Below are 19,651 nucleotides of genomic sequence, written 5' to 3' on the forward strand. Positions count from 1 at the left end.
TGTGTGTGTGTGTGTGTGTGTGTGTGTGTGTGTGTGTGTGTGTGTGTGTGTGTGTGTGTGTGCGCGCGTGTGTGTACCTCAGGTGCCTCAAAATGGCCTGGTACCTGTTCCTTGCCATTGTTCTGGGAAAGTACGGCATGGCAATGTTTTTTTGACCACTGCATGGCAATCTCCGGCTTGTGAACGATAGCTGTGAGGAAGAGAAGTCCCAGAAAGTTCTTCAGCTCCCCTAGAGTGACATTGGTCCAGGCAGCGAACCTACAGTGTGTATGACCGATGCCTGACTCCTCCGCTCTCGCTATCTCCGCCATCATACTGTCCTCTGCGTTGTCATTGGTCTGGTTGCAGATCGGGCTCCCATCCTTCCTCCATCCAGTCAGACTCCACGGGCCCTGTATATGATAGAAATAAATACAAAATACTAAATGAACGTGCTTCTGTATAATTTGTATGTTCTTTAGCAAAGGCTGTCGCACAAAAGTAGTGAAAACAGCAGATCTACAAGCGAGGCGTTGTGTGCTTGTAGATCGGCTGTTTTCACTAGTCTAAATAATTTCAAATGTATATATGTATATATACGTGGCCACTGAATTCTATAGGCTCTGCTTTGATACAAATTTGATACAGATTTGAGATCGATTTGATAGATTATTATGTCACACACACACACACACACACACACACACACACACACACACACACACACACACACACACACACACACTGATTGTATTACTAAACTATCTATCTAGGTATACACACACAATACAAAACTAAACTATAAAGAAATGTATTCTTACTGGAAGAAGTTGGAGGAACTTCATACACCTACTACAAACCATGGATTGACATCTAGACCTACTGCACATACAGTATGAAACAGAGCTGATACCTTTATGTACTATGAGGAAAATAATGCTGCTATTTGTACCCTGTATATATATAAAACTAGACCAGGTCAACCTGGTTGTGCCAGACCCCGGTTCTGCCAACCCTCTGGGCCTATAAATTTAATGGTACATTTATAGGCTGTCTGTCCCTTTATAGGCTGTCTGTCCCTCCCTCATGTCATCATCATTTGTGACATTGTGATGACATGAAGGCTTTGTCTGTCGGTCTATCCCTCCCTCATGTCATCATCATGTCATCATCATGACCATCTATGGAGAAAAACCGGACAGACCGACATTTGCTTATGTAGGCCTACCCATTTCATGGGTCTGGCAATGACAATGCGACATAGCTCTGTTTGAACAATGCTGTACCCCCTCCAACTGTATATTTTCAACTGTTTTTTGCCAGACCCATGAAATGGGTAGGCCTACATAAGCAAATGTCGGTCTGTCTGTCCTGGTTTTCTATATAAAGGGTATATATGATGATGACATGCCTACAAAAGGCATGATGTCATAATGATGATGACAGACAGGGGGTCTGGCACAACCAGGTTGACCTGGTCTAGTTTTATTGTATGTGTGATACTTGCTTTGGCAATGTAAACGTATGTTTTCTCATGCCAATAACGCTCCTTTGAATTGAATTGTATATTACCAAATGCACCCTACGTGGAAAAAAAACAATAGCAGGTCAGGCTTATTGACATCGGTTATTGATTGATTGAAGAATGTATTACAAGCTTGCATTAGAGTAGACCTACAGATTCATGGCTCATTTCCACAGGAACACACTTTATGCATATCATACAGTGGTGTGTTCTAGACTTTTTTTGAGGGCATACGATCAGCTACTATTCGTTTGGCCAGGGCAGACGCTATAGTACATAATCCCTATCAAATACGCTACTTTGAAAGGTTCACGAGGGCAGACGCCGTTCATATTTTATTGTTCCTCCATCACGGAGGTATAGAGGCCGGCGCCTGGCGGCGCCGTGCCTGCGAGGGTGTCCCAAGTCGGGCGAGGTGTGGAGGGTAGTCCCCGGTGAGTCCCCAGAACACAGCACTGATCTCATATAACATTGAAAGACAGACAGACGTATAGAACATATTGAAACGTAAAAAGCATAGCTTTATAATGCTTACCCGGTTCGCTGATCGCAGCACACACACACCGCAGCGACCGGGTCGTCCTCCTTGGCTAAGTCCACGCACGGCCTCATTTGGGTGTATTAGCGCCCGCTGCAACTCCGCTCTCCGGGGCCATACCTATCGGTGCAGCCGGTGGGCGCCGTAAGATGATACACTGCTCCAAACAGCCTGCCTCCGGTCCGGATCACCGCCGTAGCTCCTCCGTCCACTGTGGATGGCTGGCGACGTTCCTTGGCTCCCCCGACACAGCAGCAAAAACACAGAATTCTCTTCAAATCGCCGGCATCAGCGTTCAACGGCATCACCGTTCATCCTCACGCGTCGCCTCAGTCAAGTCCCAAACGCAGCCGCGCAGCAACAAACGAAAGTCCAACTGGTGCTTCGGGTTTTGATTATGGTCGGTGGCGGCGCTGGGCAGCAGCAGGCTGCGGGCTTGGTGGTGTCCACGGCCACGGGGCATGGTTCGGCTGCCTGCTTGGTCTCCATGTGCGGCCATGACTTGCTCTCTGATCAGCGGAGGTAAAACCTCTACCTTCCGATCTCTCTCTCTATCTCTATCTCTCTAATTAATACTACATCTAATGATTTTATAACTAATTCTAGCTCATTCTCTCAATATATCTCTCTCTCCCTCTGATTGCTGTGTGTCCGGACGGTAAAAGTCACTGAACTCGTCTTTGAGACCCTTGTTTCTGGGGGGAACCGGCCAATCAGCATGCTTGAATTTGGTCACATAAGCGTGTGATGTCATGCAGGGGCGTCAATTGGGTATGGCAGGGGTATGCAGCTGCCATACCTTGACAGGGGGAAATAATAAAAATGTACTTTTCATCGTGCCTGTTGCTAAGGTATGGCAACATGACTGGTGTCTTCACCAGACACCAGTCATGTTGCCATACCTTAGCTTGTTCTGAACTGACGCCACTGAATTGTCATGCATGACGACCGTCCCATCGTCCAAAAGGGCTGTATCTTGGTTACCGCATAGATCCAACACTGTACTACTGTAATATGAAAAAATAGCATCTGGCGTCATATGACGCCAATATTATTTTCTGGCATCATTGCCAAGGTCGTGTCGGACGTCATATGACGCCCTGGCACTGAAAGTGTTAAGTAAAACATTTGAGTGCTTTTTCCACCACTGGCCAGGACATGTACTGTACATTTGTGGCGTCTCTCCCAAGGTAGCACGTCAGCCCAGATCAGGAGCATGTGGTAGGGCTCAGTCTGCAGTCTGGCCCTACATTTGTGTCCTTCCTCTCCGGCACGGGCAAATCTGTGCGTGTGAGCATGGCAGTGTTGTTTTTGACAGCACATTTTGATTTAGTTTTAGTCATAGTCTTTTGAATAAAATGCATTTTAGTTTTAGGTCATAATTTAGTCTCCCGAACAGTTTTAGTTTTAGTCTAATTTTAGTTGACTAAATGTCATAAGATTTATTTTGGCAGCTAGGCCTTGATGGCATCGCAATGACTGATTTTACACTTGGTTCTGCGACGCGTTGTGAGCTTGTAGATCGGCTTGTTTTCAGCACGCAACAACTGAGAGCAACCAAACATAAAATTACTCTCTTCTCCACTAGTCCCTCCCTAACGTTTTAGTCTAGTTTTTATTTTGTTGACGATATTGTCAATATATTTAGTCTTAGTTTTAGTCACCGCAGCTTAGTTTTTGTTTTGTTTTTATTTCGTTTTCGTCAGTGAAAAAAACACAGTCGACAAACATTTTTCGTCACAGTTTTAGTCGACGAAATCAACACTGGAGCATGGCCGCCCCGTGCCGAACAAACCCATACATAAATGCATGCACATTTGCAAAAACACTACTGCACGCGGAGCACCTATGCATGCTGCTAATAACACACACACGCAAGCACACGATTATTATCACAAAACATACATTATTAACCACAATGTTGATGCAAAATTGTCAATACTTTTTTACTTTTACTCAAGTATACTGGACTTTCACTTCATAACAGCGTGTTTCTACATTGCAGAATTGATACTTTGTTTTACTTAAGTCAAAGACATTGAGTACTTTTTCCACCAATGCACGCACACACACACACACACACACACACACACACACACACACACACACACGCACAAGCACACACACGAGCACACGCACGCACGCACGCACGCACGCACGCACGCACGCACGCACGGCATTCACCAAATATTAGAATATTAGAATATCAAAGTCACTATTCGACGTTGTTTTCCGAAGTCGACTATTTGCTTTTTTTTTGCTTTTCTCTTTAAAAAGTGTATAGTTTATAAAGCTTGGCTAGATAGGAAGTCAGAAGAATGAGTTGTCAGTGCCCCTGGTGGATGAATTTGTTAATGCTCTATACCAAGGGTTCTCAAACCTTTTTAGGCCGTGACGCTCAAAATAAACATAATTTGAACTGGGGACCCCCACCCTGACAAGCACTTGGAATTTTAGGTATTACATTTAATGTGACTCGATTCCACAAATAAATATTGTGAAAATAGCAGATCTACATGCTCACAACGCCTCGCGTTGCTAGGCGTTGTGTGCATGTAGATCTGCTATTTTCACAATGTTCGCCTTGCTTACTTAATATTTAACAGTTTGGCCAGTCCTGTCGACTATTCGAATACTTTGAGGTCGAATAATTCGAATTCTAAAAATCACTATTCGTGAATGCCCTAGCACGCACGCACGCACACGCGCACACACACACACACACACACACACACACACACACACACACACACACACACGCACGCGCACGCACACACACACACACACACACACACACACACACACACACACACACACACACACACACACACACACACACACACACACACACACACACACACACACACACAGACAGACAGACAAATAGCACACACACACAGATCATGTGGGAACGGTGCCATGTGTTGCAGCTATTCGTCTCTCCTCTCTCCTAATGAACCATAAGACCTTTCCTTTGGTAACGCTGGGGATGTGGCATTCTCATTAGCAACACAGAGGACACGCGGGGTTAAACGCTTAAAGCCCTGTGTGCATGCATACTTTGTCATATGATAGGAAAAAAAAGCCGGTCTACAAGCTCACGTCGTGTCGCACCCCAATGCGCCGTACACTTTAATAGATCTGCTATTTTTGCCTTGTTTTTCTGAAATAAAAGGCTTATAATGTAAAATACTGAGGTGAGACGGCTGTGTGTGTGTGTGTGTGTGTGTGTGTGTGTGTGTGTGTGTGTGTGTGTGTGTGTGTGTGTGTGTGTGTGTGTGTGTGTGTGTGTGTGTGTGTGTGTGTGTGTGTGTGTGTGTGTGTGTGAGAGAGAGAGAGAGAGAGTGGGAGGACGTATGAAAGAGAGGAGGAGAAACAAGGCGAGAAGCTAGTCTAGTTCTCACGCACAGCTGCCACAGATTCATGACATCACGTTTACATGGGTAGGGCAAGAAGAAAAAAATATATAGGCATTCATGTTGTTGGAATTTGTCTGTGAGTCCTCGTCTATTTACTGTATACTCCCCTTGGGTGTAGTTCTGTAGTTTTGAGCGGTGCCAACCGCTCCTACATCTGGCTTTGTCTGTTTGTCCTGTATCTGTCCGGACTCTCATTGGTCAATTGGTGTCTGTTTGTACGTATGGCCAGGGTCACATTGGTCTAGCTTCACGGGACCCTTAATGAAATTAACTCATGAATAGCATGCACCGCTCACTTCACACTGGGTGTTATTTTATTTTTTTGTCATTAGTGGCTTTATATGCCTTTTGTTTTTTTTTGCTGAGTGTATCTGTATTGTTGGTCGTATCTATGTTCCCCAAGTGCTTTGTTCCTTGCTTACCTAACCCTAAAACTACCCTGTTTGGCTATAGTTCTTTGTTCATGAATGAACCCTTTGAGTTCAACAATTTGTCCACATTTGGGTCCCAATTCCTCACTCACCTTAATTAACACCACCCCACTTTTCTCACTTCTTCAGTTTCTATTAAAACTTGCCCTGATTTCCAACATGCACGGAAATAGCTTTTTTTCCCCTTCTTTTTAATGACAACTGGTAAAAAAGGACTCCCATTCATTTCAAGCTTGCAGACATAAAAGGACAATGTGCTTAGAGATACAAGCTCTTTGAACAGTGAGGGCAGCCTTTATCATGTCGTCTCTGTCGGGTGGAAACCTCGCCGTGTCCAAAACCGTTACATCTCAGGATTACGTTTCTAAAACGGAAAAACTAGCAGATCCAGAAGCTCAAAACGCATCGCTTTTGCACCGCACTTCGAGTTCATAGATCTGCTGCTCTTGATGCTTTTGTGTGACGCTGCAGTGTGATCAAGTAGGTGGTCCGGGGACCACCAGTGGTCCTGGAGGGGGTTCCAGGTGGTCCCCAGCTAAATGATGGAGAGTTGGTGACCAAACGGACCCATATAGATCTTTAACTCTTGAGAGCGTAAAATCAAACCATTTGGTTTGATTTTACGCTCTCAAGAGTTACATTAGTGTTAAACATTACTGCATTACTCAATTTACAAGAAGTCTACACAATTAGAGAATGTACTGTAGAAGAATTGTTAATTTGATCAACGTTTGCCTGTTATCTCTATTATGTTACCAAAGTCAATACAGTGTGGAATCGTGTACAAAATCTTTTCCAACCGATAACAAAATATTCAATGTTTTGGGTCTGAGAGGCTGAGGGCCGATGCAATTTGAATTTATTTCGCTTCGGCTCTGTCTAAACTATGATGTCATTCAGAGGTTTGTGGGGGCGGATACCGTCATTAATTCGGCTGTTTGGTGCTGCAGAGATTCTGTGACTCCCCAAAACCGAACCGAAATAAACGTGGCTCTATCTAATGACGTGCATCAGACCTACATGTCATCAGATAGTGGTCCGCGGTTCAAATGCAGAATAAATAAAGGACCCTGATATGAATGGCTTGAAAACCACGGAAGTAGGCCTGTCATAATTATTACATGATCGCCTAATCGCAGTTATTTGAGATAATCGCAATTATTTTTGCATAATCGTCAATGGTTTCCATGTTGAAAAAAAATCATACATCTTCAAATGTTTCCCAAAAATAGCGGAAATAGCCTGATCTACAAGCTTGTAGATCAGCTATTTCCGCCATTTTGACATTAATTTTCGGTCAGTAATTTCTTTGGCGACGGCCCCTACACTGAAGTAGGGCGTTCATTTACGACAACAACAAAACATACACAAAAAGTTCAGTGGAGATAAGAGGCTTCTGCTCCGACACAACAGCGATAGAGCCTGCTCTTTGTTCCGTCTCACCCTTGTGCGTGAAATGACAGCCTGAACGGATAATAGACAGACAGTGTCTAAAAGGATGCCTGGGAGTCTGACTCTTCTTATACGGTGCTGTGAACTCAAAAAGCCTTTTAAAAGCGCATGGACGGGTCAGCGAGGTGCGAATGGGATTTCTTTTTGCATTCCGCTGTAAAGGAGGAGGAGGGGGTGGGGGGAGGGTGTTGGGGGGATAAAACAAGAACACTGTCACGGGTTCTTGCGTTGCAGCAGTGTGGCCTTAATGGAGCCTAATAATGGAGATGCAGGCAAAAGCGTGTTATTGGCCCGGAGATGGCTTTTTGGTCCCATGTTGCATGGCAGGGGAACTGTGTGTGTGTGTGTGTGTGTGTGTGTGTGTGTGTGTGTGTGTGTGTGTGTGTGTGTGTGTGTGTGTGTGTGTGTGTGTGTGTGTGTGTGTGTGTGTGTGTGTGTGTGTGTGTGTGTGTGTGTGTGTGCGTGTGTGTGTCTGTGTGTGTGCGAGCGCATGTGCAAGCGTGCGTATTGTATTGTCCGGTATGGAGCTAAATGGATGCAAACAGGCCCTCTTTTTTTCTTTTCAGGCCAAGGCTTTTCTGAACGCGTTCCGTGTCACTCAAGATTTTAACCACTTTAACCACTATTTTATGCTTTAACTATTAAAAAATAGCAGATATACAAGTTTGCATGGCGGCACCGAGTGCCACCATGCAAGCTTGTAGATTTGCTCTTTCTTTCTCAGGGTTCCTGGAACAAAATTCTAGGGCGTCCTTGACTTTAAAAGGCTGAGCACACTGATATAGATCCTCCTGTTTCCGCGAGAATTTACTGTAGCATTATCTGTGGAACATACAAGCTCACGTCGCGTCGCAGATGCAACCGTTGTGAGCTTGTAGACCACACTCGGCTGCGGCGCCGGAAGCTGCCGCACGCTTTCTGCGCAATGCATGATGGCATGTTGGAAAGTTGTGGATAGATATCCGAAAACCATTAAGAAGATTTTTTTTAGGTCTTTTTCAGGTCTTAATGGGTTAAGACCTGTATTCGGATATGGAACTAAGAGTCCCGTGGGTGTTTATTGGGTCTTTCCCCATTTAGTTTCCTCTCTCTTTCATGTCACAGGCCTTTGTGATGCCGCCACATTCAGTGTTATCACACCATCATAACTCCGGGGATGTCGTTGAGCTCTCACTATTCTTTCTCTCTGCCCACCGACAATAATGCCCCCCTTCCCCCCCTCCCCTCCCCTCCCTTGTAGCCATTACATCTCGCCGCATATTAAAATGTTGCACAATGGATAGTTTGAATGGGAACGCTCTGCCGTCACCTCAGAATCGCTGACCCAAGGCTACTACTGTATACAGGAAGGAAATGAAACACGGCAATCATCAATGAGTGCTCTTACCCACTTAAATCCCTCTCTGTACTTGGTAAACCTGAATGTGGGTCAGCTCTGTACTTGGTCTGCTCTTTTCTTCCCTCTCTCTGCACAAAATCTCTTTGCCGAAAATAGCCGATCTACCAAGCTCACAATGCGGTGCACTGTGACGCGTTGTGAGCTTATACATCTGCTGTTATATTTGGGATCTCCAAATATTTATCTCTCATGGCACAGACTAATATCATTGCTTAGATCAGCTTAAATATCATTCCATATTCCAATGTAAAAAATACATTATTATTGGATGGTTGGTTGTACAGGTTGACCATTTTGAATGTTGCTAGGCAGCTCGGCAACATGGTGAAAACAAGAGATCAAAAGATAATTTCTGAGTGCACTTCAACCACCGTCAATTTGAAACCATTTCTGGGTCTTGAGTGGATGTTGTCCTTTTAGCCCAAAGAAATAATTCACCTGGATTGTATCCATCTTCTCCATCATCATCATCATCATCATCATCATCATCATCAAAATCTAAGCCTGTGCTCTATAAAGAAGTGGCACAGAAAACATCAAAATGCATGAATGCAGTATGAAGCAGGGCCTAATAAGTTACCATAGCCTAATGGACATACATGTCCATTGTTGTGTTCATTTCTGGGTCTTGAGTGGATGCTGTCCATTTACCCCAAAGAAATAATTCACTTGGATTGTGTCTACATCTTCCATCTACTCCATCATCATTAACTTAAAGCACATCTTGTGCTCTACTTATCAGTCGGGTGCTCAAAATAAAAGCAAAAAACCTTTCATTCATACGAACATGTAAACACTTCACCTTGCCAGCCTGCCTCAAGTACTCTTCCCACAAAGGCACTTCCATGCCAGTTACCAATGTATAACATACTGAAATACTGTATCTACTTCCTGTTTTCTTAATGTAGAATACACTATGAATAGGGCCTAATAAGTTACCATAGCCTAATATGCTGAGGTGGGCACAAAATGGACATGATCTGCAGGTTTTCATACTAAATGCGACCTATGGTCGCAATTAATTCAACTATAATTCAAAGTGAGGAGTACCAGAGCCATCTGCCCAGGGCTTTTTTTCTTTCTTTTTTTGCCCGGGCCGATTTGACTGGTTTCCAGGGTACAATTTTCAGGTCCCTGACACTCAAGCACTGTACAATTCTGAGGTGTTTTTTACTTTCTTCAGTATTTAAATGTTGTAATACTTTTACTTCTACTCCACTACATCTCAGAGGAAAATATCGGACGTTTTACTTTACACTGCAATTATCTGAAAACTTTAGTCACTCAGTTACTTTGAGGATTTTGATTATTATCGCAAAACACACTAACCACACAGCCCTGCATATCAGCCATTGGCCTGCGACGCATTGTGAGCTTGTAGATCGGCTCTTTTCCAAAGATGCACACCACTCGTCTCACATAGTTTTTTCTCTCTCCCCATTCCCAGACACCCGCGGAAGACGGCCAGCTCGGTGTCCCAGGAGTCCTGGGACGCGGCGTACCCGCCGCCGGGCGAGGGCTTCCAGACGGCCAAGGACAACCCGCGCTACTCCAGCTACCAGGGCTCGCGCAGCGCCACCAACAACGGCTACCTGGGAGGAGGGGGCGGGGCCGGCATTGGCGGCATCGGTGGCGGCACTGGCCTCAACGCCCGCGTCCTCCTGGAGACCCAGGAGCTGCTGAGGCAGGAGCAGAGGCGCCGCGAGCAGGAGGCCATAAGCAAGGCCGGTATTAGCAGCAGTAGTAGTAGTAGTAGTAGTAGTAGGCTGCCCCCCACGCTGGAGGCCCCGGGGCCCCCCGCCCTCCCGTCGTCGCTGAAGGCCGCCAACAAGGGCCCCAATAAGGGCCCCTACCGGCAGGACGTGCCCCCGTCGCCCTCGCAGCTGGCCCGGCTAACCAGGCACCACGGCGCCGAGAAAGGGAGGCCGTTCTACTCCTCCTGAGAGGACGAAGAGGAGGAGGAGGAGGAGGACAGACTCTGAGGAGGTTCATCTCTCAGAGATAAATAACACAACAGGGAGGAGAGAGAAAGGAATAGAAACCCCTGACAGGAACGAGCCTGTTGTTGATTCAAGATGTGGTTGTTTTTTTTAAAACGGGAATGTTGATATGAAATGTTAATATTTTTAAAAGATTTTTTTTAAAATGAATATTATAAATCACCTCTTTAGTTCAACAAAAAAAAATAGATTTGTTTTTATTATCGCCTGTTACCGGTGTGATTATGAACTCTGTGAGTAAAACAAAAAGAAAAAGTGCCTTCGCGTTCATATAAAGTGTTTATTTCACGAGTCTTGCGGTGCATGAACTGCAGTTGGGATCAGTCCAACCCCCAGTGAGCGGCAAAGCACAGCAGGGGAGGACAGGGACTGTTCTGGTCAGGACTCTCTCTATCTCTACAGATCAAACCATCCGGCAGTATTCTGACCCTTAAGCTCAGAAGCCCCCGACACCAAACACCATAGTTTTGGACCGGAGCGGTCGGTGCTTGGTTGGGGGTCAATGGATTTGTGAGAATGGTGGATTACCTTTGTACTTTATGGGGCTGTTTGTCAAGTGTCTGCTTGGTTGGCTGTTTGTGTGTGTGTGTGTGTGTGTGTGTGTGTGTGTGTGTGTGTGTGTGTGTGTGTGTGTGTGTGTGTGTGTGCGTGCGTGCGTGCGTGCGTGCGTGCGTGCGTGCGTGCGTGCGTGCGTGCGTGCGTGCGTGCGTGCGTGCGTGCGTGCGTGCGTGCGTGCGTGCGTGCGTGCGTGCGCTTGAATGTTGTGCGTGCAACTTAAAGTGCAGCTCGTCTGAACTTAACCTCTGTCTCCTCGCTCTCTCTCTCGCTCTCTCTCTCGCTCTCGCTCTCGCTCTCTCTCTCTCGCTCTCTCTCTCTCTCTCTCTCTCTCTCTCTCGTGCAATAAACACAGTGTTCCGTTTGATACGGCTGAATGCAGGGGCGTCACAAGGGGGGAAGTGGGACTGAGTTACCAGGGCCCAAGGTGGAGGGGCCTGGAATTATTTTTTACTTTAGCTATCTGTGCCGCGCTGCGAGCTTGTAGATCTGCTATTTTTGAAAAGTCGTGAAAATGTGTGAAAATCTATCTATAATCTAATCTATAATTATGTATTTTGTATGCGAACATTTGTAAATCAAATTTCGCTTCTGGGGGGTCCCTGGAAGTAAATATTTTGAGATGGGGGGGTCCGTGGCCAAATACATATCATTCTGGGGGTCCTTGACATGAAAAGGTTTGAGCAACACTGACATAGAAACATAGTTTTTTTCCAAAAAAACCTTAGAAGGATTTGAAACATTCAAAGACTTTTTCACGATTTAAAAAAAAATAGCAGATCTACAAGCTTGCAGCGCGGCACTCGGTGCCGCGCTGTGAGCTTGTATATCTGCTATTTTTCAACAGTTAAAGCATTCACGGGGGGCCCACAGTGAATCCTTGTACCCAGGGCCCAGGATTTTGGTGTGACACCCCTGGCTGAGTCTTTTTTTCACAGCAGACATTATTTTGGACATGTCATGGACGGATAAACACAGCTGAAGGTAATAACATGAATTCTGCCTGTGTTTCATGAACAGCCTTGATAACATCACGCTGCATGGTACACGGCAGCACCACCCAAACCAAACACACCCAATTCAATTCATGTTATGACAACCAGTACACTAAGCTGTGTTTAAACCCTCTATATCATACATGGGCAACTGGCGGCCCGGGGGCCACATGCAGCCCCCACCTCACTTAATGCGGCCCGCAGGTTAATACCGGAATACTGATATATTATTGATTTCAGCTGTTAGAATTACAAACATGACCTGCTTTAATTCCATCAGTCTATATTAGTAGCTTAATGACTATAGTATAGTAGTATTAAAATGTATTTTTTATGTGCAATGTAGGTATTTGTATTTAGGTTCATAGAGTTAACATGAATATATAACTAAATGTGTTTGAAATTAAATCAAAATGTTACATTTCAGGATTCCAATTAAAAAATAACAAAAAATAATTCAGGATTCCAATTCAAAAGAAGCAAAAATAGACGATCTACAAGCTCAAAATGCATCGCAGCGCTTTTGTATGAGATACTAGAATGACAAAGTAGGAAGTAGCAATATGCAATGTGGCCCTATGGAGTGAAGGTGGAAATATAGTGGCCCTCGCCATCATCAAAGTTGCCCACCCCTGCTCTATATACTAATAATTATTGTAGTCCCGCAGAACTCTGTACTAGGCTCAAATTTGTCCCCCCTCGACAGCAAAACTCCTCGCCGAAAATAGCAGACTTGCATGTTTAACGGACGGGGCGATGCTCGCCGAATGTTCGTCCCAGAAGAGTGATCATGACGCTAGGAGATTATTCAAGGACACGGTCAACGGTCTAAGTCAGTGGTTTTCAACCAGTGGTCCGGGGACCACCACTGGTCCTTGAGGGGGTTCCACTCTTGAGTGTGTACGCTCTCAAGAGTTAAATGACTGTTAAACCTCTGCATTAGTTAATTTAAAAGAAGTCTACGCAATTATACAACGAATATGTAGAAGAATTGATATTTTGATCAACGTTTGGCTGTTATCTCCCCTATAGTACCAAATCAATACAGCTTAAAATTGTGGACAAAATCCTATCGAACGGCAACAAAATATTCTACGTTTCGGGTCTGAGAGGCTAGATCAAATGGTGGTACCGTGGCTCAAACGCCGAATAAAAGACGGACCTTGACATGAAATGGGTTGAAAACCACTTGTGTTTTGTATTGTTACGTCTTGTGTACCCCACCCCGCCACCTCCCACCCCAAAGGAGGTGGAAAAACTTCAGATGTTTCTTTCCCAACCTGTTCCCCCCCTGGGGAGGGGGAGCGTTGTATGAACATGGATTTGGTCTGGTGGTCTGTTAATGAATGCGCGGCATGAAAAATGCATGGATCCCTGTACTGTACAGTATGGGTGTGTTGAGACAGAGGTGTCAGGGAGAGAGAGGCCCCCAATTGGCTCCTGGATGCAGGCCTGTGTAACCAGAGCTGGTTGCTGCTAGGTTGGGTGTTGGGTGCTGGGTGCCTGCGCTGTGCCGTGTTGAATATTTCATCAAGGTGGTTACGCGGCGAACCGCATCGTCCTATGTAGTCTGCGGTCACGTGTTGGAACCGTCCACACACACACACTCCGCGGTGGAACGGAGCTGATTCCGTGGTTCTTCTCCCCCCCTTGCCATGACTGTGCCATCGATGGAATATCGCTATAGGGAGCGCGTTCGTGTTTCAGCCAGCGATTAGCCATGCATTTTTTATGTGGGTGTCTCTCTCCTTCTGCGTTTGTGTGCGTGCGTGTGCGTGCGTGTGTGTGTGTGTGTGTCTGTGAGAGAGAGAGAGAGAGAGAGAGAGAATGGACAGTGGTGATGACCCTTCACTCAATGGAGTAATATGTCAGGTATCCTCGCTGAGACCACAGAAATATTGACATACACACACACACACACACACACACACACACACACACACACACACACACACACACACACACACACACACACACACACACACACACACACACACACACACACACACACACACACACTCACACACACCCTAATTTCCTCTGTTCCATCCCTTTCATCTCTCTCTATCTCTCTATCCTGTTTCTCTGCAAAATAATAAATACACGTTCAACTTATCCCAAGGCAAGCTGGATAGAGGTTCAAAGTGCCTGCGATTAGGGTTGGTGTGTTTTTTTTTTTCAATCGCAAATTACACAAAGTACACACGTGTTATTACCTGCTTGGTGTAATTTGTGTTTTTGCGCCATCTGTCTGTATGACAAATCGAGTTTTCTCACAAAGCTATTGTCATTGTTTCTGTTTTTGTTAGGATTTTATATATATATATCCGGGAGAGGGGAGGGGTTATGAGCATTCTATTGTTAATGTTTCATTGTCATTGTTTATGAATCATTGTGTTTTATTACGCAGCAACATGGTACTATAGTGACACAAAATGAGTAAAAGCTCAGTGCAATGTTTCCGTTTCACATCATTTGTGTATCGTCAACGGCTATATCCCTGCCCATGTCTTTGTGCAGATCATATCATCTTTTTACACTGAATAAAGTTGAGGGTGGTTTTAACCATCCTGTTTACAAGCAATTCCCCTCATTCTCTCATTTCATGCTGACATTCACAAATGTGTTCTGCTTGATAACGCTGGAATTGAGATTGGATGCATAATTGAAGACGGACGGTCATTTCCCCCCCTACCTTTCCATTAATACTGCAGCGGTCAATACAGGCTATTATCAACAGGAGAGCTAAGTAGGAAACACTAAGGGCACGGTCACACCGGAAAAATATAAAACATATTCTACCTATGAGAGTGGATTCCACCAATGCATTTCAATGGGAATGGCGTGGATTTATGGTCTTGCGCGGTGTGCCGCGCAGACCTTGCGTTTATTCTTGAAGCAGATTATTCTTTTTTTTTTATCCCATTATTTTGTAACCCATTTTTCACCCGGTGCATATAATGTAATCCTGGGCACTACACTCCCTCTGCCAACCTGGGGAGAGCAACGGACTGACCTCATACTTCCTTCTATGCATGAGGAGTCCAAGTTGCTTCTTTTCACCTGACGGGGGAGTTTCCCCAGCTGGACGTAGCACGGGGAAGGAACACGTTATTCCAACTAGTTCCTTTCCCCTCCATCAGGCGCCTCCGGATGGCCAGAGGGAGGCAGTATAGAAACCAGGATTACTGCATGTTTTTTTTGTGAGGGTAGCTACCATAGGAGACACGGGGAGAACAACCCAACCTAGGGCAGACGGCCCCCAGCGCCCACAGCAACCCACAGCGTCCCCGGTGGGAATTGAACCCAGAACCTACTAGCTGTGAGGCAACATCACTACTGACTGTGCCACCGTGCCCCCAAGCAGATTATTCTTGAGGCAGATTCAGTTTTTCCCCCTCTGTCCAATCGGGTGAGTCGAGGGCGGACCATCCCAAGACCCAGCTAGCGAAAACTAACCTCGCGTCACTCGCGGCAACGGGTTGTAGCAACGTGTGTTGGGAGTGCTCAGACTGGAGCGAGGCCCCCCGTCTCTCTCTGTCTGCTGTGCAGTTAGATATCTCGCCACAGACGTGTGTTGTCTGCGGGGAGGGTCATGAAAAAGTGAGTGACAGGTGCCCTAACCCTTTTTTTTGAAAGTGTATCAACCGGTAACCAAATTTTGGTTAAGGCAGCTTCTTCTTGATCACTGTTCATTTAGGCCAGGAGTCTTCAATGTTTTCAGGCCAAGGACCCCTTAGTTGAGAGAGAGATGAAGCAGGGACCACCATAACCTTTTCATAGATTCCATATAGTTTCATTGTTTGACAGCACAATCATCAGTGTATTTTGGATTCATGTCAATTTGTGTTTTCAGATATTTAACCACTTGAACCGTCAATACTTATTACAGTTGACCTTTCACTCTGTACTTAGTCTGCTCTTTTCCCCCTCTACACCAAACCTCTTTGCCAAAAATAGCCGATCTACTGCGAGGCGTTGTGAGCTTGTAGATCTGCTATTTTTGGCTAAAGTTCTCTATGGACGACGTTAAGGTTTAAGTGGTTAATATAAAAATAATACAAAACGATTTGTAGGACCCCCTGTAGTAACTCTGAGGACCCCCTAGGGGTCCCAGACCCCCTGTTGAAGACCCCTGTGGTAGGCTATAGGTGCTTATATTCAATTCTGAATCATATCGAACAAAATGTAAATCAACTGACTGACTCTCGCAAAGGGTTCATTTCGGCAACAGGGGACGCCACGGTGGCTTGCCCTCCCACTTCTTTATTATTGTCATAAGCTCAAAATGTGGCTCACACATTTATGAGGTTATGAGGGGGGGGTAAAAGAAAGTGACGATAACGGCACATCTGCCCCCATTGTCTCTCTATCTCTTTTATCTCAATCCCTGATTATGGTCACTTTAACGGCCGACCGGGGAGCCGTAAGCCTTGGCTGCGCCTGCGACTTCTAATAGCAGCCCCATAATGGCCGACGATAAAGACAATAGTCAAATTTATGAAGTTCAACTCGGAAAGGGAAGCAGCCAGGGGCTTTTTTAGTGGCGGGCCTGGCGCGCATGTAGAGCCGCTGGCCTCAGCTTCACGCAGCCACTGCCAAAGACTTTCAGCTTTTGGAAAAGAAAAAAATTAAGAAGAAAAACATCTGCTCAGAGCGCAGAGACAGAGACTGACTTTTGGACAGTGATGGAAAAAAGTACTCACGTTTATTACTTAAGTAAAAGTATCAATACCGCAAAGAAGAAATGCTCCATTACAAGTAAAAGTCCGGAATTCAAAATGTACTTGCGTAAAAGTGTGAAAGTGTTGGCATCAAAATGTACTTTAAGTACCAAAAGTAAAAGTACAAAATGTTTGAAAATAGCTGATCTACAAGCTCACAACGTGTCACGTTGTGAGCTTGTAGATCGGCTATTTTCAAATAGCCTAGGTATAAAATAGAGAGATAGTGGATTAATGTATGTTTTACAATATCATAATGTATATCTGCAAAGTAGCTAGTAAGTAAAGTTTTCAAATAAATGTAGTGGAGTAAAAGTACAATATTTACCTCTGAAAACTGGAAATACTAACACCTCAAAACTGTAATTAAGTACAGTACTTAAGTAAATGTACATAGTTACTTTACACCACTGCTTTTGAAAAAAAAAAAAAAAAACATCTGCTCAGAGCGCAGAGAGGGGGGAAGAGCATGTCAGCGGATGAAGATATACATATCCATCTATCTCTTACGAGGGAGAGAGAGGGTTGAACTCCAGTTGAAGATGGGGAGGAGACACCAAAACCGTGGAGGTTTTCCCAGCCTTGTAAAGAGGGCAGCGAGGCGCTCCGTGCGTTGGGTAATTCCACGATGAGGAGGAGGGGGAAGCGAGATCTAGATCATCTCTAGTACCGTGTGAACATCACTGTCGAGCCCGCAGCTCATTTCCTTTTGATATTTGCTTTGATCGAGTGCTGCCGAAGCAAGTCAAATAGAGAGGAATGATCCATGTGGGCGCTAGGCCCCGTGTTACGTTATGTTACGCTATGTTTGGAAGCACCTACACTACAGTATCATGACATGGATTACAGCTTGCTTGCACTCTGGGCTCTGTCTGTGTGAAAACAACTCTGGCCTGGTGCTACCACGGCGTATCCCTAATTAGTGTTATTGCCGGTGTGCGTGCACCGTCATTAAATGATTATACGTCTGGGGTGGATTAGGACAAAAGGAGAGAGAGAGAGAGAGAGAGGTATACAGTACATTCTCGTCTCTGATAACAACATCATCATCGCCGTCTTCACAAAAAGTGACATCAGGGTTGTAAATCCACCGGGTTCGACTGCAGACATAACACAACACAACACAACACAACACGCAAGCCATCATTCAAAACACCTTTTCCAGGTTCTCAGTTTCGGGTAATAGAGATGGGATTTATGGCTCTTTGAACTGAAGTGAGACGGATCTCTGGGATCCGTTCCTCTCAAAGAGCCGTTCAAAAGACTGGCTCATTCTAGTTACTGTACACAAGTACATTAACATTTCAAACTTCTACTGTGTCAGAGTATTTCCACATTGATTGCAGTATTGATATACTTATGTAAAGAAATGGCCCACTTTTCCCACCACTGTTCCTCAGAAAGGAACTGCTCCCGACTGCGAACCGGATCCCATCGTTCATTTCAAAGAGCCGTTCAAAAGACTTCATTCGTTCACGAATGTCCCATCTCTATCGCGTACGCCGTGACACGCAGTGCTCAATGTAACCTGCTGGGGTTCTTGTGCTGTATCAAGTTTTCTCTCTCGCGCACGTTGAGCCCTGGGGGGGGCAGTAAAGCTGTCTATTGGCTGAGGCTCTGTCCTGTCATTATTCACCCCCCTGAAGGCCCTGCTGAGTTCTTAATGCCCCCCTCTTTACATTCCCGCCGTGGTAATACCCCGCCATAAAAAATAACATTCAACGCTTTCTCTCTGTGATCAACGGCATGAGACTCTTTTTCATTTCTCTCCCGCGTCCTCCCGAACCCGGGGGCAGTGCTGGAAGACGTACTTGCATGTTTCTTACCTGAGTAAAATACCACATTGTAAAAATACTCAAAAGTGAAATTCCGGTATTCAATATTTACAAAAAGTATTGGCATCAAAATATAGTACCAATAATAAGTACCAAAAGTGAAAGTACCTGTACACAGAATATCCCTTTTTAGAAATATTTTGAACATAGCCGAAGTAGTGCTGAAGTGGTTAATGTATGCTTTGTAATAATAAACGAAATCTGCAAAGTAACATGTAACTATAAGGTTTTAAAATAAATGTAGTGGAGTCAAAAGTACAATAATTTGGTTCTTAGATGTATTGCGAAGTAGAAGCAAACGTATTGAAGATTGTAAACACTCAAAAAGTAGCTACCTCAAAATTGTATTACAGTACGTGAGCACATCTACTTAGTTACTTTACACCTCCGCCCGGGGGTCCGCGCCCCGGGACCCCGGTGGAACGTGCTGGCGGCGAGTGCAATGTGTTGATTATGTCGATACGAGGAGCAGATGGCTTTCGTGTGAATGGCCCATAGATTAATAAAACCCCTCTCCTTTTCTACCCATATACTCTGTTGAACCTGGTGGCGAGGGCCTAATCCTAAATCACCTGTTTTGGGTTGAGGAACCTGTTTCTCCCCCCACCCCCCGCGCTCCACTGGGGATTCCAGGGAGGAAGCCGATGCTGTCACAGGGGAAAGTGCGGTCGTAAATCTTGGCAGAAGCCCCGAGAATCGCGTGTTGCGGGGAGGTTGACATGCATGCACGCGAGCACGCGTGTGTACCCGCACGGACACACACACACACACACACACACACACACCTGGGGGCTCTTCC

The 19,651-nt window shown here is 45.3% G+C and overlaps 1 protein-coding gene across 1 annotated transcript in view; it reads left to right on the forward strand.

The window, feature by feature from the left end:
- The window catches only part of LOC308306798 (partitioning defective 3 homolog), an 806,734-nt gene extending 794,756 nt beyond the window's left edge, over positions 1-11,978 (forward strand). Inside the window, exon 25 of the mRNA XM_080751840.1 lies at positions 10,191-11,978. Within this exon, the coding sequence (XP_080607966.1) occupies positions 10,191-10,686 (496 nt within the window). The 3' untranslated portion in view covers positions 10,687-11,978. The remainder of the gene's footprint in view (positions 1-10,190) is intronic.
- The last annotated feature ends 7,673 nt before the right edge of the window (positions 11,979-19,651 follow it).

The sequence above is a fragment of the Nannobrachium achirus genome, assembly GCF_963921795.1.
Source record: "Nannobrachium achirus genome assembly, chromosome: 21".
Taxonomy (NCBI): Eukaryota; Metazoa; Chordata; class Actinopteri; order Myctophiformes; family Myctophidae; genus Nannobrachium; species Nannobrachium achirus.